We start from the raw sequence: 24200 nt of genomic DNA on the forward strand, positions 1-24200 counted from the left end.
TCAAGGATGTCTCACCTTAGACCAGTCTCCCATTCTCCAGACATAGCATTTGGAATAGTCCTCACAGTCCTCTGCTTCTTTAGGTCTTGTGGACAAAACGCACTTCTTGCGGGGATTGGTGCACCTCACAGTTCGATGCCGTACTCCCTTACCACACTTAACAGAGCACTGTTGGAAAAAGATGTTTTTCAGGTTTCTACAAAAGGCCTCTGCCAATGACTTCTGTGAAGCTATTATAAATACTTCAGGACTTCAATGATTTCCTGACTTTCAGTCCTTGCACAGATACTTAATTTGCTAAAAACTAACACATGAACAAAAATTCTGTATGGGTCAGAATGATCATTTTTAGATTTACGTGTGAAAATAGTTTATTCGGTGAAAAAAGATTTGCTTAAGAAAAAACTAAGCTTTAAAAGCTGTGTTTGGATAGGGAAACATTTAGAAAAGATATTTTGAAATGGATGTTGCGGTAAAAATATAATGCAATTTTTGTTTGAATCATTAAAAGAAATATAATGAAAAAAACACTAAATTAAGTTTGTAAGTACACGACATGAATCAATTTCAAATAAACTCCACCTTTATGAGAAGAAAAAAGTTAAGATAGAAAAGCAAATACTCTAAACCTATGCAAGAATACTGAATGAATTTGAAAATTCAAATTCACAGCATACACAGCATGTGAAATCTCTCCTCAAGAGAGATCTCTCCTCCCTAGAAGGTCTTAATCTATGCTTTTTTCAGCTATTCCCACTTACATTGCCAAAAATTATGCCATTTCCTTTTTAAAACATTATCTCTGCTTTTGATCATCCCACTGCTTGCAGATCAAAACTCTCCTTTTGCCAAGCCAATTGCAACTGCAGGAAGCAGTAATGGCTAGCTTCCAGTTCCATGGTGATCATAGGAATGTCTATGGGAAACACCTCGTGCTTCAATATACATTTATTCCAGCAGAAACGTGCTTATTTATTTGTTATCTCTCAAGTGAAACAAATCAACTAGACCACATGGCTTCTTTCTCACACCACTGTAAGCATGCATGACTCTTCCGACAATCAACTTTTGCATTATAAATGCCTGTATCAAAGTAACAACTGCTGCTGATTACTCCTCTTATCTCTACCTTAGCATATGCTTTTTCTTTTGAAAATATTCCCCGTGCTGCTGACCAGAGAAACCCAAACAAAGCTGTGTACCCACGTTCAGAAGCTGCTATTCTTATTTTGAGCCTGGAGGGACTCATGGTACAGCTCAGAATTGCTGTATTCTTCCAGTGGAGGGAGAAGTTTTAAATAACCCCTTCAGCTTTTCCAGACGGCAGTGATAACAACTCCCTTTTTCCTCCACAGTGAATTACTTTAAGAATTAGTATAGCTTCTTAGAAGGAAAAGAAAATCGAACATACAGCCTGCACTAATGCTTCAGGGTAAACGGATCCAAAATTATCTTATTTACAAGCTCTTTGGCTCAGTGCTTGCGCTGCTCTTGGAAAAAGGAAGGGAATGTCCTTTTTTTTGCATGCAGCTTCCCTCCCAGCCTCTCTGAAGTAAAATGGAAGCTACAATCTGATCAACCTCGCTTGGTACAAAAGTACCTCACAGACACTCAGTCTGAACCCACATTTTGGTAGCTGGCAACTATCTTAATTCCGCTTATCCCTAGTTACCCATCACTACAATCAGGATATACTTGATTACTTGCACTTGAAAATAGGCCAAAAGAAACTGTTCCAGGACATTAACTAGGTAAAATGTAGTAGTTCTTCACAGCATGTTTTCCTAGTCCTGATCCTTTTGCTAAATCATTGTATGAGGACCCTGAAACACATTTTGCTACCAAAAAACCTCCCTACATTCTCAGAAAATACTAAAGCATAAATAGTCACTGTGTCTGCTTATATGCTGTAAATGCAGCACCTCAGACCAGACTCCCGCCTCCCACACAGTCATGCAGTCTTGGCCTTCACAGCGCTGTGCAGAAGCAGGCTTTGGCCCAAGGCAATCTCTCTCCCTTGCTCTGATCAGGGTCCCATTTCTGAGCTGCTGTGTGCAGGCTATTTGTCTGTTTTGTGTCCCTTTTCCACATGTCCTTGAACATGGAGTCCATTCAGTCATCATCCATCTACAAAGAAATACAGACAATACAGTAAGAAGAAATCACGATGGAAGAAGTCCCATTATATCACTTGTTCTCTTGCTTGCCAATAGTTAGGATACACTTGTAAGTGTTCTCCTTCCTTTTAATTTAACATTTAGCACTAAACAGACTGATTATTTATCTAACATATTTTAAACTTAAATACTATTCTGTGATTCTAAGAATAAGTTAATGTTCATCAGTTTCCATGTTTTCAGAGTACTTTCTTGTCATTACAAGCCCAATTAGCAAAGCTCCAAAACAGTGTTACATGTTTCAAATATGACAGACAACTAATCAGTCTTGCATTTTCTTGTATTCTCAATATCAATCCTGTATTTTCTGCCTATCTCTATGGCTATATGTCAAATGTATGCCCTGCACCTAAGTCCATCATTTTTTTTAAAAGACTCCATTTCAGAAAACAATCACTCCTGTGTGTTGTTCTGGTGGAAGCAGAGGAGCTCAGACTCTTTCATGTTCTTTAGGATCAGGCCTAAATCAAGTTGCTTGGCTTAAATCACAGCAAGTAAGGCTGATGATGCAGCTTGGCAGAGCCCATGTACCTGGACAATAATCATTCTAGAAGATAATTTTCCTCAAGTGTTCTGTAGCTTAAGACTCTGGCCATACACCCTTAAAAATTAGAAGTTCTGCCATTAATGTAGTACAAAAGTTTATCCCAGGAGGTTAGATTTGCAAGGGAGATCTTAGGAAACTGAAGTTTAACAAATCTGTTCCAACCTTCTGACATTTACTGTAAGAAAGCTAAACATTTTACTGAGTTTTTTTTATTAGTAGTCTAAAGACTCAATTTACAATTCACAGACTGTCTAAATAATGCAATAAAGTTTAAGGTACTTCTTCAAGTGCCATTAATAACCAATTAGTCATGCAAGCATATGCTTACATTTCTGTTGAAAGCTAACATTGTTTATTTTGTAAGAATTGTTAATAGTATACCAAAAGCTGAACCACGATATCTTTCTACCTGTCACAGCACAGTATCTCCACATAGCAATTAATAACAGCTATAATTTTTTCATTTAATAAGCTGAAAAAAGTAAAGAACATTAAAAATACATCCTTGACAGTGCCTTAGAGGAATACCAGACTATTTCATTTCCATCAATTCAGCATACAGTGCCATTAATAAAAGAAAATGCTAACCTGGTCAAGTGTGCATATAACTAAATAGAAATCTATCTACTGTTTAATTGTCTGTGGAAACACAAATGTCAGTAGTTTAGTCATACTCAAAATGTATTACAAGTTGTAGTTTATCGATCTTAATATTTCATGCTTTACAACAAATCTATGTCTACTGGTCCATTTTACACACTTTCTTCAACAATACATGCATTACATTTGCTTTGCATTATTTTCTTTAAAAATACCATCTACCTCTCCTCTAGAAGGCCTCTGGAGATCTGTCCCATTGCTCACACCCAGAGCTGCCAGCTGACTACCACTAGCTGCTCTCCCCTCTCCTGAAACATGGCAGACAGTCACCTAGGTCTGTACAGGAGTTGGGGACTTCCTCAGTCATGATTCTTAGCTGTCATTCAGACAAACATTGGCAAATCCTGCAGACAGTTGTCATGTCAGCCATGTCAGCCACTGTGAGGGACAAGCTGCCACCTTGGCTGTAGGGACACCCTGCTGCAGGCTGCATCTGCCTCCTGGAGTGAAATTCAGAGAAAAAGACTCCTTCCGCTTCTTTCACCATCCAACCATCAAAGTACAGCTCTCTGTATAGATCCACAGACAAAAGGACCAAAGGAGAGGCTAAAGAGAAGGGAAGGGAAGGCTTTCTATACTTCAAGTTGACCCAATGTAGAAAATCTAATTAACAGATTAATATTTATTTGTTTACTACTTCGTGTTTCTAGAACTTCTGAGTGTTTTTAAAGGAGCCTTTTAAAGTAGCCCTGACTCAACAAAAATCTACTATGTCATTAATTATAAGCACGTGATTAAATCCATCTTTACATAAACAGCAATTACGTTTCAATTTCATTGTACACATCAGCCAGTGAGAACTGCTACTGAGGAAAGTAATAAACTGCTTTCTTGAATGATAATTGATTGAGATGTACTGAAGGGCTCTCTTTCATTCAGACTTAAGAGAAACAACATTAAATGTTTCAATGTCCTCCACATTTCGCACTATAACCTTTGGGTAATGTGGCTTTACTGCATATTGATTGCCAGAGGCAGTAAATGCTCCTGAGATTTTTACATTTAGATATCAGTCTGATACAACCAAATGACTATTACCTGGTCTGGCATGGCTGCTCATTGCACTTTCGAATCTGTGGTTCAGGTTTTGTTAAATATTTGCACTTCTTGTTGTCCACAAGACTGATATTCTTGTTCATAATCTTTGTGCAGGAGACTGTTGTTTTTCTTTCACCTAGTAGAAGATAAAGCAGGTATGTAGAGAAACCAAGAATATGCAACTTTGTTAAAAAGGAATGCAAAAGCTATCTGTACATCAGATGTAGTCATTCTACGTTCAGTTTGGCAAAAAGAAGTGAAAAAGACAGCAGCAAGCCTAAGGGAGATATTAAACTTTTTAGGGAACAATACATTTTCTTAATCTAGTATTTGTGTACCAGTGCCATTAGAACATTGCTGCTTTATTCGTGCAACAAGTCCTATTCTGAGCCCCACATCTCACTGCTGTAACTGTTTCCTCCTCAGTCACCAAGACAGCAGTGTTGAGAACAGCTTGTGGAAAAATCACATAGAAAGAAGACATGTTTGCTCGTTAAGTTAAAGGGAAGGAATAACAAATCCTGTCTCCCTCTGTTGCTTGAGTTTAGCAGTTTTGCTTTGTTTAGTAGCATACTGGCAGGTGTGGCCAGCACTCAGGTAAAGGCAATCACTGCTGCAGCCTTCAGAAAGCAGTCTGCACTCAAGAGAAAAGGCCGTACAATCTAGTCTGTAGCGAAAGCTTTTAGGAAGCTGGTTACTGCTAGTGGAGACCTAATCCATGTTCTGTTACATAAACCCTGCCTTTACAGATGGGCTGATGATTGATTCTCTTGAACAGGTAAGAAATCAGAATTGAACACAATAATTACCACAAGCAGGAGCTTGTAATCAGAGTGGAGTATAGTTTTTAGAAAACTAGCAAGCCCTTAATTAAAGTCTGCAGTTCGTAGAAAAATAACTACTTCTACATAACCACTTCTTCCTGTCTCTACCTGGAAGTTTATTGACAAACGGTGCGTGCAGACCCAAGAATGCAATATTTAATAGCAGTTAGAAATGTGCCTGCTGATCAAGCAGCAAACTTAGAAGTAATCATTTTCAGTATGATCACAGCTGACATTTTACACATCGTTTGTGTACATACACATGCAACTAATGTATCACATACAGTGTTCAAAATGTTTGACATTTTTTTCTGCATTTACATACACAACTTTGTATCCATATTCTCTCCCACGCTGAGAATGCTTTTCTGCAACATAGGAAGTCACAGACCAGTGACATATGTAAATATGCACAAAGTCACATGGCTTCATCAGTACTTTCATCCTGACAGATGTTTTAAACACTTAAGGAAAACTACTGATAATTATATTCTTTAATCAGGAACATCAAAATACTGATGATAAAAATTCAAGCACAAAAATTTACACAGAGTACAAGTTTCATCATTTTAATTACATTATTACTTCATATTAAATGAAAGAAATAAAAGAAGAATTAAAGTGAGAAATTTTTTTAACATGTATTTCAGAATATTTGCAGTAAAAAAAAAGTTCATGGAACTTTACATTAACTCAACTATTTCAAACAATAACAAAAAGTGATGGCCAATTGCAACAGAGAAAAGTATGATAAAAATAAACATTGCAGGAAAACACTTAAATATTTATTTAAGCATTAATGTAGAAAAAAATCACCAGCATAGTGCATTTTACGACTTTTCCAAATGATAGGTAACTCTAGAAATATCTGAAGCAATAATGAGAGATTGTGGTAGCATTCCAATTATTCTAAAAATACTTCAGGAAACTTTAAAAAGCATGAATATTCCAAGTGAATATGAGTGCACTACAAAGACACAGAGGATGATACTAGTACCACGTACAAAATGCCTTCAGGGAAGAAGCTTTCTTACCAAACCACAAAAGGCATGTTTATGGAAACTACAGTAATCTGTCGTGACACCAGGACTGTTTGCAGAATCAAAGTAGCTAGAACACTGTGTTCTTTGTGTTGCTGTTATGAGAAGGTAAAGTGCTTCCAGGCTTTCTTATTGCATTACAAGTTGCACAGCAGTTTTCACAACTGCTAATCAGAGCAGTCATGATTATCAAAGCATTAAAGACAGGTATTAATAATTAATGTTATTCACAGTATAAGTCTGAAAAATTAATTAAACAACATATTAACAGATCTCTGTGCGTTGCCTTCATTAAAAAATCCCTCACATTTTCTGATAACCAGCTTCTAAACAGTTGCTGTTTGAAATGGATTTTGTTACAGTAATATTGTTCATATTCCAATATTTGTATTCATATTGGCATTTAGTTCTTCCAAATTCACATTTTTTTACAGTTTACAAACATAAACACAGGAAAAATATTGCATAAGCATTCTAATATCTGCTGTTGCTATATTTGTTCCATATGTTTCTGGATCATTCTCAACTCATGTAACTAACGTATTTGATCTGAGATTGGGGTTCAGCTTTTCCGTAGTTTGAAATGTCTTTTACAGATCATTTATCTTCAGTAGTTCCAAATGCAGAGTGGAATGCACATGAACCTTATATTCTTGTTCTTGCTCTTACACTTGTATTTCTTCTTGGAAACCGCAACTTGAATTTATTTTTTTAATTGAGATTTGGTTCCTTCACAATCATTTTTTTCTACCTCCTTTATTTAGTTTGAATTTTAACTAGATTATCATTAAGATTATCATTATAGTTATCATTATTCTTTTAATATAATCAAGAAGAACAGAAAGAAATATGTCAATGATTTTACGTAATCATACAAGATACATCACTATTAAATATACTACACTGACCACCAGAGTCTGAAATAATAATACACCATGTGTTTTAGTTGATGTATATATATACATATATATACAGGGTAAACATATATATACATGCATGCTGTATATACATATGCACTGAATGTTTGCATTGCTTTTCCTTTTTTTTACCTCCTCCACATACAGCATCACAGTCCTCCCAGCCAGAATGAGTCCACATGAAAAGAGGTTCCGGTACTTTAGAGCTCTGATTCTCAGGAGGAGGATCCAGTGGAATTGTGTACTCATAGTGTAGACCATAGCTCTGGTCATGGAAAAGCAACACCTGTAAATTACAGAGGAGGAAAACATCCCTATGAGGACAGGCACTGAGGAGAACACAACTGAATCTTTGAAGAAATAATCTTGAAGAGCTTCACAGAATGACTTATTCATTCAAGGCCAGGCTGAATGTGGCTCTGGGCAGCCTGGTCTGTGGTTGAAACTAGTTGATCTTTGAAGTCCTTTTCAACCCAGGCCATTCTATGATTCTATCATCCTATGATTCTAAGATTCATAGAAAACTTTAGAGTTTTCTGATAGATTTGATAGGAGAAATTAATACAGGTACCCAACTCAGAACAATGGGAAAAAATGTTTTTATTTAACATAAAGGTCTAAATGCTCCCCATGTAAAATAATTCATTAAATTAAAAAACAAACAAACAAACAACAACAAAGAACGCAAAACAAAATTTATAACCATTCTGAGGAATTACGTTTTCAGTGCTCTTAAAAAGATGATGTTTCTCCTAGGTATGAGATATTTCAAACTATTTAGACATTCAAGACAGTTTCTTGCAATTAAAGAATTTTGAATTGTGAAGTATTTCTGCATCATTTCTTCATCTTTCCTTTCTTTTTGGATTTGTAACTTGGCTACCAACTTTTTCTCCCTACACTGAAGTGTACCAAAACTCTACTTCATAAAGGAGAATGTGGTGATTACAACCTTGAAATGGCACTACTGTGCTAAATATAGCCAATGGTCCATAAGAATAGAAAACATCTGACAGTAATTCAGTGCTGAAGCTGCTGAGACCTTCTATCCAGCCTAAACAATGCAAACCTTATTACTGAATTTAAAAGGACTATTAGAAGTTGGCTAAGAGATCGGCAGGTATATCTTGCATTGGTCTCATTATCTGCAGAAGTCTACATGAGAGGAATCATGTTAAAAACAAACAAACAAACAAACAAATGGGATAAATAAAACACAAAATTCATATTGTCATACCAGTAAATGTAAGGGAGAAGTTGTGGGACCTTTGGCAGAAATCTTCTCCCAGAGACCTCTTCGAACATAATGGACAGTGGTCCCAGCAATATTGAACGTTCCTGAATGTTCTATCTTCCAGTCACTATTGATAGACTGTTTACCAGCATCTCGAAGAGCTGCAAAAATACATTAAAAATGTTTGGTCAGTAGTGATTCTGGCCTCTTTCCACATGCTGATTGGATAACTGGTAGATGAAATCACATAAATCTGCAAAGATATGTAGTTAACTCCAAAAGTAATGTCTCCTATTTATTTCCATGGAAACTACAACAGGTGCAAAGAACACAATAACATTTGATAAAGCAAGCTCTCAGTTTCAAAACACTGTCTTTCAACATAGTCACCACCATTAGCTATGCATTTTTACCAGCAATGAACAAGAGCCTGCACACTATACTTGTAAAAATCTGCACCAGCAAAGGTGACTCACTGTTCCACAGTGCTATGACAATGTTGTTGCTAGGAAAATATTGCCCACGCAGTTCATCTTTCATTAGCCTGAATGGGTAAGTAAGAAGGCACAAATCTGGACTATACTGGGGGTGTGGTAGGACAGTCCAGCCAAGATTGGCAGTGCTCCACAGTCTTCAAACTGCCACAGGGCTGGGCATTCCTGTGTTTCAAGAGGAAGGTTGTCTTCTTCTCTAGCCTTACTCTGGAAGTTTGAGACTTCAGCTTTGTCAGCATAGTGATACAGCAGTAAGAACTGACGGTTTGTCAGGGTTCCAGGAAATCCAGGAGGATTACCCCTTTCCTATCCCAAAAGACAGTACACATCACTTTACCTGCTGAAAGTTGTCTCTTTTTCTTCAGTGGGGAATTCACATGTCAACACTCCATGGACTGCTGTTTAGACTCCAACTAGTAGCAGTGATACAACATCTTGTAACTGCTAATGATGCAATCCAGGAAAAAGTCATCTTCAACCTCGTATTGGTTGAACAGGTTCTGACAAACTTGCATATAGCATTCTTTGTGGTTCCATGTGAGTATTCACAGGACCCACGTGGTGCAAACTTTGCAATATTCAAACACCGCCATCATCATTGCCAATGCACTGAAACCAATATTTGGCTCCATACACAATTCCCAGGTCATAATCCACTGTGGATGACCTAATTGATATGCCTTTCATTTCATCGTGTGACAGCCGTGCATGGGCATCTGCAGTGTGGCTTGTCTTTCACATTTCTGTCACCACTGCTGAAATGCAACACCCACTGCCTCATTGTGCTCACATCCACTGCTTAGTCTCTACAGATGTTCAGTAAGCATCAATGAATGTCAATGGATGGCACTTTTCCTGATGAAAGAGTTCAATGACACACATTTGTTTCACACTTCCATGTCAGACACCATTCTCTAAGACTGTCCCTCTGCTGATATTTGTTACATGGCAACAAAACATAACGGAGGATTGGCAGGAAGGTTCGGCCTCTTCTGCCATACTACCAACATCCGTCTCTGACATCCTGGTCCAACATAGTAAAATGGGAGGCATTACTTTCATAACAGCCCTTGTATTTATAAATGCTATTGTACAGGAACTTAAATTGAACATTTTTTGGGAGAAATGCTTGTCCATACCACATATGCAAAGCATTAATTGAAGTTAAAATTTGTATCTTATTGCCTAGTAAGACTGAAGGCTCCAGAATTCATTAAATTTAAGACAAAAGCAATTATTCTCTGTTCCTAGGGTCGATGACCTTTACAAGACAGGGAAATACAATTTTCACAAGTTATTCTTCAAGATTTGTGAAACTACATTAGAACTTTAAAAAATTCTGGATCAAATTTTTTTTTCTCTAACCACTAAATCTACATTTTTCCCTGTCTCAAAATGTAACAGTACTATTGTTATCCTGCTTAAGCACTTATTTCACTCAGACTTTCACCATCTAATTTCATGGCTCTAACAAAAGAAAGAGATTGTTCTTTTTGGTCAAAATACGATTTAAAAGCATCACCAAGTCAGGAAAGATATTCAGACATTGACAACACACTGTATTATTAATTTTTTCTATATTAAACTCTGCAGAAACTCTTCTGTGAGGAACCTGTATTTTAACCTTTATTTTATTTTATTTTATATAATTTTCTTTATTCAAAAAAATGTCTGAAATAGGCATGTGAAGGGAGATATACTTGAAGTCACCTTCTGGATAAAAAGTTGTACACATTCCTCTTCACTGAAATTGAATGTTTGGCATCAGACTGTTTTAAGAGAACCTCAACATATTAAGCATTGTCCAAAATTTCTTATTTAAACTTGTAAGTTAATGTGAGTCATTCCTGTAATTGTCCTTTCTCCTATTCATATTTATACTGCTATATTTTGTTTCTATGGGAAACAATGGCAATAGCTCTATGGACTGGCAGCAATACAATTGCATAAGACATCACTATGTGTACTACTACAGTGCTGTGTAATAACTGTTAAGATTATAAAATTCATTAATGCCTTGTGATAAAAATAACAAGTCATTTTACAAGATCTAAAAATTGGTATCTCAGGTTTAAACATTCTATTACTACTCGTAATTGAGTTCTATTAAAACTGCAGATGCCAATCCTGTTTCTAGCGTAGAAACAAATGTAACCAACAGTGCTGGAGTCCAGCTGAGTAATGCTGTTCACATGGAGCAGTTTCTCCTTTGAGAGCAGTGGACCTTGCACTGCCTTCCGTGTCATTAAAAGCAATGTTATGTGCCACTGCACACAGATGTGTCCAGAAGACTTGAAATCTCAGTCCCAGAACACAGAAATATGTCAGTTCCTGCATTTTCTGCTCTAAGCTTCCTGAACAGAGCCCCTGAGGTTAAACGAAGGAAGAATGAGTGTTATTGTGTCAAAAATTTAGGCTTGGATTCAGGTAGTCCAGTTTCTACATCTGACTCTATCACACCTCTTATTGCAAGCTAGTTCACTGAGCTTTAATCCATGCCACACATGTATTCCCTACTCTGCTTAGCTTTTGATAAAGGAGGATCTCCTGTACAGAGTAATGCAATATAGGAAGAAAATTCAGCACACAAGTGTATTGCCTCTCAGGCTATAAAACATATTGAGTAATATATCCACAATGAAAAAGACAAACAATACAAATAATTATAATGAGGAAAATCTACCAGAAGAAATGTTTGTGCCAAAAAAAGAGGGAAGCAGATGTCTTTGGAAGTTGTGAATTTGGGGTTTTTGTTTATTTGTCTGTTTGTTTGTTTGTTGCAAAATTTAGATATACTCTTCAAAAAAGAACCAAAACAATGTCACTTTGGCTGAACTTGATTAGGTCAAGAAAACAGGCATATATAAAAAATATTTGAATCTATTTTCTAAACCAGAATGCTTTCACTGATATCTTTCATCAGGGAAGTCACTGTCTCACTTACATTAAGGTTATCATGTGATACCTTCAAGACATTTTAAGAGTAATAATACTGAAAATTTGAATAACATAGAAAACTTCAATTTATCAACTCAGGAAGAACAAAATCTTGATTTTATATATGCCACTAAAATTAAGAGTTACATGTAATTTGGCATAATGCCTTCCTGTTTCTGTTTTTACTAACTAAATTATTTTAATTTTATATTAAAGTATTTTTTTTCAATGTAAATTAGAAAGTTATTTGAACAATTAAATTTAAAGATGCTGAAAGCAACTGTGCATATATTTTGTAGTGACATATGGGACATATTCAATAAATGGTATTATAAGAAGAAACTTCTATTGGATGTTGCTTTTTTTTTTTCTACCAGGTCACGTTTTAATGCTGACAGTTCCTTGCTGCTTTCTCAAAATTAACTTATGCAGGGACCTTCTGCAGCAAATTTTCCATTAGTTGCTGCTGCATCTGTCTTTTCCAAATCATTGCTTTGATATTAAGGAAACTAAGTAAGAGAAGAGAAACCAAACAGAAACGCTATCAGGTGAGTATGCAGCACAAGGACAAGTGTCAGCAAAGGAGTATCTTTTGCTTAAGCTAAAAAGCTTAGAAATGTTCGATTGCCATGAATAACTGGCCACCAGCCTGACACAGGTCCATTTTCCATAACCTTTTGAGCACAACCCATCAGCCAATTACTCACTGATCACATTATGTTTTTGTCATTTGTCGTAACACTAATGAAAAAGCAGAACAAGCTCACAGGTTCTTTTCTGTTTTATAAGCAATAATAATCAATTTATAGGCCACATCCAGAAGTATGGATATTGCTGAAAGTAATTGATAACATTTCAGCACTACTGCGACTAATTAACCCCAAGTGATTATTAGTATCCAGGAAATCCCTTTGTTAAAGTCGTTGTTATTATAACAAGAAACTGAGAACAGGAAAAGGGTCATGCATGTTTTGTTATGATCAGGCAACAAATATATTTCATATAGAAAAGAAAGACTGACTTTAATTTCTCAGAAATCTCTTGAAAATAAAATGAAATAATCAGGCTGGCCTGCTTGATCACTGTAATTGGTAGCAACTATTCCATGGTAAATAGTAATGAAGTTACAAGTATCTTACCTATATGCAAATATATAATCTAATGAAAATTAAAGACTTTTTAAGAGTATGCATAAAATAAGTGCTAGTGTGTGCTAAACATTGGTTAAGTGCTACTTTTGTTTCCTGTGCGACACTGTTCACACATACAGTGAACTTACAAAATTCACATAAGTCAGAAACTGATTCCTGATAGACCTATTTCTTTGTTACATATTTTCATTCTCAGCTTTGCTAACCCACTTGCACTTTCTTTGTCACTTTTATTTCACAAAATTACAACACATATTCTCTTGGTATTAGATATAAAATCAGGGGAATACTTAATTAAGGTGGTACAATTTGTATCTGCTGCATAATTCTGTATAGAAAAAGGGCTTTTTCTTTTTTCTACAGAGAAATTTGAGCCATATTAAAATATGCACATGCAAAAATACACTATTAGTATTCATTTTTATAAATAACTTATTTGCATGTGCTGAGCAGAAAACGTAGAGCGTATGACTCCATGTTAGTATCAATCTTCACTCTTGTTTTGAAGGTGACTTTAGGACAGTGCATACCACTGTGGTGCAGTTTTACTGACTGTGAAGGAAGAGCTGATTCACATCACTTTTCATGTCGTCTTCTGCTTTGGCAATGAAAGAGCTCAATAAAAATTTTAATCATGTTTAAGCACAATTTGAATGAAATAAACTTCTATTTACTAATTTTGGTTGTTTTATGGAAAAGGTTGCTCAGCTGTTGAAAGTTCTACAGCACTTTACACACACAGGAAATGATTCTTGGGTGCTTAAATTCAAGCTGACTTTTTCTCCCCCAATATTTCAGTCTATGAGAAAAAGAGGAGACAGTAAAAAGACTCTTAAAACAGTAACAGAGATCAGCAGCAACTAAAAATGTGCATATTCTTATCTGGAAAATAATTCAACTTGTCTGCTTAGTTTATATTGCTATAAACTACACTTTGCCAAATTGTTTGCTGATAGCTTTCAAAGGTACAGACTTAATCACAAATGTTAAAGAATAAGTATTTTTTTCATCTTGATGTAAAACAGTTTTAATTTTTTTTTTATTAATCACTGTCCACGGCCATCTACTTATGAAAGCAAAGCATGATTAATCTCAGGGGACTCTGGCCTCTGCTATAGGACCAGGTCCTCAACCAGCTTCCAAGGTGTTTTAAAATAATTAGCATCTTCAGAAGTGAGTGATTCAAAACTTGTGTATAATTTGTCAGATCCTGCCTGCTTTCCCACATTCTTCACCTCGTAGCCCCCAGCAATGCAACATTTTTTAATAGGAAACATACTTCATAAAGGAAACTGGACAAGAGCACCACATAGTTGTGAACTTGACATCTCAACAGAATTAGGAATTAGAATGTTATGCAGTGTTCAGTTGCAGGTGTTCAAAGGGTCTGCATCCCTGAAGCAGCTTGACTGTGTATGCCAAAACAGTTACTCAGCTCGCAGAATGGTTGAGGTTGGAAGGCACCTCTGGATGCCATCTGGTTCTGCTCCCCTGCTCAAACAGGAACACCTGGAGTTAATCCTCTTCTGTATTTCAGTTAAAAACAAATAATTTCTCTCATTTCTAATTACCACTGAAAAATTTCAGGTTTTAAATTATAAATTATCTGTATAGCTAAATATAATTAAGTATTCTTCATATAGTAATTCACTATGGGTCTGGACCTGACATGCCATTTTGCAATTGTCAGCTAACCTCATAATTTGTTTCATCTCCCATAAAAAAGAAATAAACTTCCTTTCTGTATTCTACTTTACCATCTTAAAAAAAAAATAAATTAACATTTGCCAAACATGAAGGAAAATGTAGCAGCAGACAAGGCATAATATTAGACCATAGGAAACCAGATGATGCTTGAATCAATGTGTCTATAGCTGTAATTGTGATAGAACATTTCAAGACAATGACAATGAAAAAACACTTGCACCAAAACACTTTCATATTCACAAGATCACCACTGCAAGTTCAGTCCTTAAAAATATATCTCAACATTCTTTTTTAGAGATCCTAATTCTAAAATAAATGACTTTATGGCTAATGAAATACTCTCAAGTTAAATAAATACTTCTTTTCATATCTTTACTATTACAAATAATTTACATTCCTGAATAGAAATTATTATAGAAATATTTTTGAACACATATTCCTACTAAGGAAAGAAACAGAAGTTTGTATGTATTTTCTCATATAACTTAAGTTTAGGAGGAATAACTAATATTAGGCTATATCACAATAGAAAAAAAAAAAAAAAAAACAATCTTTTCAAATCTGTGAATAAATCCTCTAGAAGGCATAAGAAACAGGACATATCTACAGGCATAGTTCAGTAAATGCAGTTGCAGGTTTTACTTTACATTTTCCCCTAGGATGACAGAGTTCCTGTTATTGTGGTATATGTTGATATGTCTTAGATAAAGAGGGGTTCTAAGGGATTCAGAAAGAACTTATCTGAAGATTAGCTTCCACAGTACATTTATACAATGTTGCTATTGATGTGGACTGTGGTTTTACTAATCAATTTAGTATCATCATTACAACTTCCAAGATCACAGGGAATGCCATTTTATTTTGATTGCCTCCCTGTTTGACCTATGAAAAAGAGATCGCTTTTCCAACAGCTTAAATTGGATTCTACTTTGTAACCTACACTTTTTTTTGTGTAAACTGCATTACAGCATGTTTACAGCTAAATCATTATGCAATTATTAGGTATATAATTAGCTATATTATTTTAAGAACTTAATCATAAGATACATATATGAAAATAAGCAGGCCAGAAATACTGTTAGTGTATATTGACTCTTTTCAAGTTCAAAAATGCAACATAAAATGACAACACAGAATTATAAGACAGAAACAATTCAGAAACACAGAATTTAATTTATCCTGTATTTCAAAATTTTAAAGACAGTCCTCTGAAAGACATTGTTTCTAAGCCAAAACATTTACTCTTCCTAGAATTTGCAATTCGGCACTCTCGGTCAAAAGTTTTACTGTTCAAATTGTTACTCCAATTTTTATTTTTGTGCTTGCACAATAAATACATTTCAAAATTGAAGAATGTTTGAGTACTTTTGGAAAAAAAAAAAAAAAAAAAAGCAACAGATTAGGTTTTAATTAGAAGGAAGACATCTGTTACTGTTTCCCCCTCCACTCCCTTCCCCCCCAGAAAAGATGTGTGATACTGGCTGATAATCATTCAGACATCAGCTACATTAAGAAAAGTAAAATTCAAGTGAAAATCAATGAAAAGCTGATCAGGTACTAATTAGCACCTTCAAAAATAATCATATATATATCAGATATCAGATACAATTTTCTGATATGATTTCATGGGTGTAAAAAGAATTAAGTTATCTTAGTCTGTCTAAGTATATGGGAGGAAAATTTACCACTTCTGAGAAATGAATTAATTTCCTGAATACAAGTCTACTGTTATTTATTTTTGCATTATTTAAAAAATAAGAACTAAACATTACTTCAGTTGTCTGTTAATGGTAATACAGGTAAAGAGGAATAAAATAACTTGAAAATTAAGAAAATGTATCAATGAAACTAGTTATTGATCTGACAGTCCTATACCTATATCTTTATACTCCATTGATGTACAATGAAATTTTTCAAAACTGTAAGTCTCCTGTGATATTTTAATAGGATAAGCAGATCTCTCACAATAAACCAACAGTAACTCAGTGGTAACTTAAGGGCCAATAATTCAGACTTGTCATTTTTTACATTCTTTCAATTGAAGTATTGAGAACGTTTAAGTAAAACGTTTTGTAAAACGTTGGTATTTCATATGACCAGAACTAATAACAGTGGTCAAACCACGGAAATTTTCATTTCATTGTCCCATTTCTCATACTCATTAGTTAAAATGCAAGCATTTCACTGAACGGGACCAATTATGATAACTTAAACTCTGTTACAATAATTACAAATTATACTCTCCTAGACAAGAGCTCTACAAATCATTAATAGAGAAAAATGTCTTCTTATGAAAAACAACTTCATAAAAATGAAAAAAAAAACCCTAAACAAATCATTATGATTAATTATTTCCATGAAATTATTCCCAGTATTTGAAATCATCAAAAGAAATATTTTTCAGTATTATTACTCTAATTTTAGAATTTTAGCCTTTTGGTGATTATCTGTGTATTGGTCAGTCTGTTTTTTTTTGTTGTTGTTGTTGTTCCCTAAGTAGAAATTATTCCATTTCAGCATGAAGCATTTATTTTCACTAGTAAAAGACACTGACTTTTTCCTGAAACAATCTAAATTAATCCTTTGAAAATTTCTGTAAATAAAATGAGATGAGATGAATGTTCCAGAAACAGAAAATGCAGGAGTCATTCCTATGGCATTTCTACAAATTTTCTTCAATTGTTCTCTCAAGGATTTCATTTTCTACTCAGTTTTGTTTAAACACACAAGCATGTCTAGTTAGATCTCTTCAGTGCTGATCCAAACAGAAAACAAGCACTAAACCATGATACTTACCTAAATAACTGTGAGCTGGTTTTTCTTCCACAACTTTGATTCTCCTTGCTCCTGCAGGTATCACCAAAGCTTCCACATAACCTAGACATGAGACCAAATGTCCAAATGTATTGAGTTAAATAGAGCTCTATAGAAATGTAAATCTTGAGTGTTTTTTCTTTTTATTTCTTCTTTCCTATTCCATTTTTGAAATCTAGAAAGTTATAATTTGTGTAACAATGGCATGAAGGTCTTCAAAAAAACATTATAGACATTAACAAATGATGATACTGTGCCTTATATGTAAGATATATAGTGTGATACAAATTTTGAAAGTGTGGCAGAATAAGATAAAGCAAGAATTAGCAAGGAGTAGACTGGTTCTAGGGCAGATGAAACCAAGTAACACAATGCTATTATCACATCAGGCAACGGCAAAAGAATTCTTATTTCACTCCACATGTAGAGACAAATAGGACATCATAAAAAAGAATTATAAAATCATCCAAATAGTTTCTTTTTTTTTTTTTTTTGGTAAGCATTTTGTCATCCTGCTTTCTTGATGGAGTGTTCAATTGCTGTTCTAAATCTAAATACTGTAAAAATTCACAATTTATTTACATACATTAACACAAAAACAATACAGATTTTTAGCAATCAGGGATTTCTATAAAATAATATGTGTCTTAATGGTAGATAAATCAGATAATTCACTCATGTAATTTGCATCATTATAAAAATAATCATTTATCTTAAACATTGAACATATGATCAAGGTGAGATTAATTTCAAAAATATCTTTTGTAGATATCTCAGGAACATGATTTAGTGGTGTGTTGTTAGAGTTAGGGTAGTATGGTTAGGTTGTGGCTGGTCTTGATGATCTTGAAGGTCTTTTCCAACCCAAGCAGTTCTATGATTCTATGATTCTAGATCTGAAACTGTGAGAAACTGCATCACTTTAACAAAGCATATCTTAGTTCTAATACTCAAAGTAATCAAAAAAATCAACACATTTCTGAGCCTTCTAAATAAACAGACTTACCCGCTCCTCTGGTATGGTTAAAATCACCTTTAATGACCTTGCAAGACTTTCCATTACCATTGCATACACCACAATGATCTTCACGAGCCAGAGAGCCTACTATACCATCACAGCCAAATTTCTGTGGGAGAAGAAAATGAAGCTGTTAACTAATGGTCTACATTTGTTATAAAGCTGCAGCTACAAATGGACATCTCACTATTTCTCAGGATGACCTAACCTTTACAATTCAGGCTTGATGTCAGGCCTCTTCAGAATGAGGGCTGCACTATTTGATATCCTGAGATCATTTCTATACTAACTTTTCCTATGATTTTACTTAGATTGGTGCACTCTCTCCTTCTATATGGTTGTTCAGCACTACCAGTTGCTCTTCAAGATGAATACAACAGTGTTCCTACCTCCTCCTGAGTGTCCTGGCACAGACGAATCACAATACAAAACACTCTGTAGGCCTTCCTCTCCAGTGACTGCAGCTTGTGCAGCTTTAGTATTTTTCATTCAGACTATGGGAGGTTTTTTGCCTCTCCCATAATGGTAAAGTACTGTCTCATGTCAAGCTAATGTCTTACTCTAAATAGCATGTGAACATATCTGGACTATATAAATATAAAATGCATTTGTACCTTATGGAATTGTATTTAATTTGAGATGGCATTTACTGAGGAAGCGCTCCTACATTACTAAATTAGAGGTATTTCCATCAACTAATATCACTGTTCCTTTGTCAACAGAAATAGAGTTAATAAGAAGTTCACTTAATATGAAATAAAAATCTTTTGAAGACCAGAGAAGCCAACACATGGCAATCTTGTGCACTGTATAACTGCACCTCATTAAGCCTATAAAAATTCAGCACTCTTTGATAAGTGATGAAGATAAAAGCTAGGCTAAAAAGGAAATGAAAATTTCCTGTAGGAACAGGCAACATGGCCTACTACAGATCAGCTTGTTTTCAAGCATGTGAAGATTGTTACTTCATGTTATGTGAACAATTTTTATTAGAGTTGTTCTACTGAAAAAAAAAGAAACAAAAAAAAACATCAATTGTTTATGCTAGTAGGGTTCCAAGATCTGCATATCTAAAATGGTATATTTGGAAGATTTAAATATCCAACTCTACAGCTGTATACAGAAAGTTCTCTTTTATCTGTTGTTTGAAAAGACAAACTAAAATGTGGAAGATACAAAAAATGTACATGTTCAGATTTGATTAGCAGATATCTCTCTGTCTCTTGCTATATCAAGAAGACAATTCAGTCTTCGGCAGTTTGGCTTCAGGCTTTTTTCGTCTTTATTAGCCAGGCAGATATGAAAAGTGGATAATAAAATAAAATGATAGGTTTTTCATGAAAAATGGGCTATATGTCTTCTTTGTTATCAAACCTCTGATTACTAACTAGTGAGCAAAAACCCAGTTCAACAAAGTACTTAAGTGTGTACTTGTTGCACACAGTCACTTGAGAAAGGCTTATTATCTGCATTTGCATGGAGACATAGATGCATGCATGCATCTGTAAGCTAATTTAAGTTATTATAGCCTCTAGTGATGAATCTGCATTTAAAGGTTACTTTTTCTGCTGAACTCAGTGTATGCAGTGAGAAGTGAATCAAGTTAAAACAGCCCTGAGGGATTTTTATATGAAAGAGTTTCTATATGAGGCATTATAGAAGTGTCAAAAGAACTTCTATAAACCAAATGAATTCTCAGTACCATGAACAGAAGAAGCTCTCTGTTTTAGTTATCTGTAAATTATCATCTTTGGTTTATTTGGATTTAAAATCTGTACTGTTCACAGAATTAAGCTCACATATGCAGACCCCATAGCAAAGTTTCCCATCCTGTTGAAAGCTGTGTCTTCACTTAACTTTAGAAGATGAACGCAGTTATAGTTATTATCCAACGTGCTACAGTTTCTTATAATCAGCCATATCTGAGATACATATTCCTGCAGCTAAATCTTCATCTACTTCAGATAGTGTGTTCCAATGAGTGAAGAGAGTTTAAAATATTTTAGTATGAAACATAAATAAACATTCAGTCTTGGTCATGCATTTTGCAACATTCCATCAGAGGAACAATACATATTCATAACAAATACTTGCACCCACGCACATGTACATACATGTCCAGTTTCTAAAGAAGTGATTCATACCTGGCATCTACCATCTGCACAGATATCTAACCCATGCTGGCCACAGGAAGTCCCATCCATCACCTTTTCTGTTAGAAGAATGGGTTGATCCTTTCCAGACGGTGTACAGAATAAGGCACATGGCTTTTCTTTAGTAGCAATTGACAGAGAAAAAAAAATAAAGAGGTCATGAAAGGTCAGTTAACAAATAAAAAAAATAATCAACAGTATTTTAAAAGTTGATTTATGCTTATCTTTTCAATATGAATCTGCATTAGTATAAGAAGTCATCTCAGTTAATGTGGAAAAAAAACCCACAAATTTTTTATCCTTTTCTCATGTTTGTAGAACTCAAGTTCTTTTTCCTCCTAGAACATACTTGTGCTTTAAACTTGGCTTACATCATACCCCTGTCATGTTCATTGTTACAATTAAGAATATGCACGTTACAGCTGATGGAATATTTTGGTTGTAATCTATACTTTCATTCTACTAAACTTCTGACAGATCATAAATATTGGTTAAAAAAGAGAGTTAACACTTTCCAGATTTTCTAACTATGCAGGTCATAGAGGGAAGAAAAAAATATTGAGTAACTGAAACACCCTGGGAAGAAAAATATAAGGATTTACAAAGTCTACATTTTAAAAAAAGACAAAATACTGAACACATTCTTTCTAACATCTCTACCAAGGTCATGTAACTTTCTACTACATTTCTACAGCATTCTGCAAATCATTTTTCATTTTGAAAAGAATTAAGAAGAAATTTTATCCTATGTAGCTATGTATTCCACAGGGCCATCTTTTATAAATTATGAAGTTTGCTCTATCACTGCCAAAGTAATAACAAATAAAATAAGTCTCCTCTCAGTGTTCAACTGAGTAAAAAGTCACATAACTTTTTATATTTTTTATCACAAGTGCATTAGCTTAGAACTCTTTTCCAAATCTTTTATAGATTCTTGAAAGGATAATGTCAATCTTGAAATTGAAAATGATTTCATTTGGATGCAGTCTACACCACTCTGACTTCATGCTGACTTTTAGATTCCTGGAGTGCATTTTTATTAGTAAATTAAACAGTTCCAGGAAACATTCAAGGGCACTAGAGCTCTACTGTCTGTACAGTTAAACTGTAAAATAGTCTGTGGCACATTTTTTGCCTGTGCCATCTAGCACTAGCTGGGTCTCAACTAGAAATTGCCGCTTGAAAAAGACCATTTCCAGAAAGCAGCTTGCATGTCACTATCTTTTTAGAGTGTTAGATAGCTGAGAAGTATGGACACAGGCTTTCTCTGCCAGCTCACTTTCAAACCAGAGAGTAGTCGGGGCACATTTAAACTACTAAAATTGACATAGCTCTGAGTATCTCCAGGGGAAAAATACAAACAGATGTGATCTTTTTTGCCAATACATGAAGCCAGTTAGACACAAGCCACCTCCATTTCAGAAGTCTGAGACTGTCTGAGTTTGTGCGTTCTGCATTTCTTCTATATTGCTTAAACAGTGAGGGTTACCTCGTATCTACAAGAACCACATGCATCAGAATTCCTCAAAGGAGTATCTTACAGAGATTTTCAAACTAAAATATTTTAAGGACACTGAACTTGAAAAGACAAAAGAAAAAAACAATGGAATCAAATAATGCTTTACGTTGGAAGGGACCTGAAAGATGATCTAGTTCCAACCTCCCTCCAATGGGCAGGGACACTTTCTACTAGACCACATTGCCCAAAGCCCCATCCACCCTGGTCTTGAACATCTTTAGGCTGAAGAATCCACAACTTCTCTGGGCAAAGTAAAAAATTTCTTCATGATGTCTAAATTAAACCTTCTTTATTTTTAAAGCCATTACCCCCCGTCCTATCAGTATACTCCCTGACCAAGGGTTCCTTTACAGCTTTCTTGCAGATCCACTTTAGATACTGGTGGGCCAGTGTGAGGTCTCCCCAAAGCCTTTTCTCCTCCAGGCTGAAAAATTCCAGCTCTCTCAGCCCATCTTAATAGAAGAGGTGCTTCAGCCCTCTGATTATCCTCATGGCCCTCCTCTGGACTTGCTCCAACAGATTCTTGTTTTTCAGAGCTGAATGAAGTACTTAAGGAGGGATGGCAAGAGAATAGAGGGGGAGAACCATCTCCCTTGCCCTTCTAGTCATGCTTCTTCTGTTGCACTCCAGGATATAATTGGCTTTCTGGGCTGCAAGCATACATTACCAGCTCATATTGAACTTTTCATCAACCAACACCCCTACCTTCTTCTTCTGGGGGTTATTCTCAAGCAACTCCCTTCTCAGCTTTTATTAGTGCTTTGAATTGCTCCAAAGGCAACTGACATTGCACTTGGCCTTGCTGAACTTCACAAGGCTCACACGGACCTATGTCTCAAGCATGTCAAGAGATACCCTCTGAATGGCATCCCTTCCCTTGTGTACATGTTCAACAACTTCAACAAACTATAGGTGACCTCACTCAAGCAACAGCAACTACTTTGGATAAGGTATACAGTTAGGTTCTAGTAAAGTCAAAGAGGAAAAATAACTACGGGTTTGGGAACAATGGATTTTTGTAAAACTGGAATCTTCAGCTGGTGTCCAGTTTTGTGCCTCCTGAGGGCAGCTTAAGACAAGATCTCTCAGAACATGCTTGATGAAAACAGTCATCCATTCTCAGTGGAAAATGGGAGAGCACTGACATTTTTCATCAGATGACTGAATTATTCAGTCACGTTGAAAACTTATGATCCTTAGGATATATGTCATACGTTTCTGTTCTAAAATGAAATTTGGTAAAATAAGGCCAGACTGATTAACAAGATAAGGACCTTTCAAACACATGAAGAGACTTTTCCTTACTCTGAAAACGGAAGAATAAGTTCTCATTGTGCCACCTTCAGTCTTCTATGTAAACCCTCATAATTTAGCATTAAAATTCTTTTTTAGATGGACATACATTCAGCCAGGTTTGTGATAATCACTTCACATTTTTCAGGATACAGCAAAATCTGTCCTTTGTAATGGTTTGTGATAATTTGTCTTGAGGGAAATATTAATGACAATTGAATACTTACAGTATTTCCCTGTCATTCTAGGCAAAACTTTACTACTAGTTGTAAAGATACTTAAATTCTCAACTTAACTGTTTTCAGTCCTTAATTCTTTCTGCTTGCTTTTTTGTTGTTGTTGTGTTTGATTAGTTCATTAGTTTGTTTTCATTTTGCTTTTGCTTTCAAATTATCATTATTTACTAATGAAAATATATAACAACAATTTGGGAAACGTGAGAGATGACTTACTTAGACTTACCATCATCAATGACAGCCTGCCATTGGTGCACATGCTTCTGATACGAAGATCTGATACTGAAAGCCTGGCACTGCCAGTCTCGGAAGGCAGGCACACCAGCAGGACAGGAAGGATTTTCACATATTCTATACTGCATCATGGGGCCATGACACTCACCTTCAACGCTCAGACTAGAAATGATGGCATAAATACAATGATTTATTGTTGGTAATATC

General features: G+C 35.2%; 1 protein-coding gene across 3 annotated transcripts in view; it reads right to left on the reverse strand.

Annotated features, from left to right (window-relative positions):
- Positions 1-24200, reverse strand: part of ADAMTS19 (ADAM metallopeptidase with thrombospondin type 1 motif, 19) — a 161706-nt gene that overhangs the window by 21588 nt on the left and 115918 nt on the right. For all 3 annotated transcript variants that reach the window (XR_001464795.4, XM_004949266.5, XM_413968.8), the window contains exons 13-21: positions 23986-24155; positions 20703-20830; positions 18547-18667; positions 17523-17603; positions 8441-8598; positions 7336-7489; positions 4423-4558; positions 1923-2127; positions 16-168 (exon numbers count right to left, since the gene is read on the reverse strand). Coding sequence is in view for 2 of the 3 variants with exons in the window: in XM_004949266.5 (XP_004949323.1) it covers positions 16-168; positions 1923-2127; positions 4423-4558; positions 7336-7489; positions 8441-8598; positions 17523-17603; positions 18547-18667; positions 20703-20830; positions 23986-24155 (1306 nt within the window). In the remaining variant the exon portion in view is untranslated. The remainder of the gene's footprint in view (positions 1-15; positions 169-1922; positions 2128-4422; positions 4559-7335; positions 7490-8440; positions 8599-17522; positions 17604-18546; positions 18668-20702; positions 20831-23985; positions 24156-24200) is intronic.

The sequence above is a fragment of the Gallus gallus genome, chromosome Z (genome assembly GCF_016699485.2).
Source record: "Gallus gallus isolate bGalGal1 chromosome Z, bGalGal1.mat.broiler.GRCg7b, whole genome shotgun sequence".
In the NCBI taxonomy this organism is placed as follows: domain Eukaryota; kingdom Metazoa; phylum Chordata; class Aves; order Galliformes; family Phasianidae; genus Gallus; species Gallus gallus.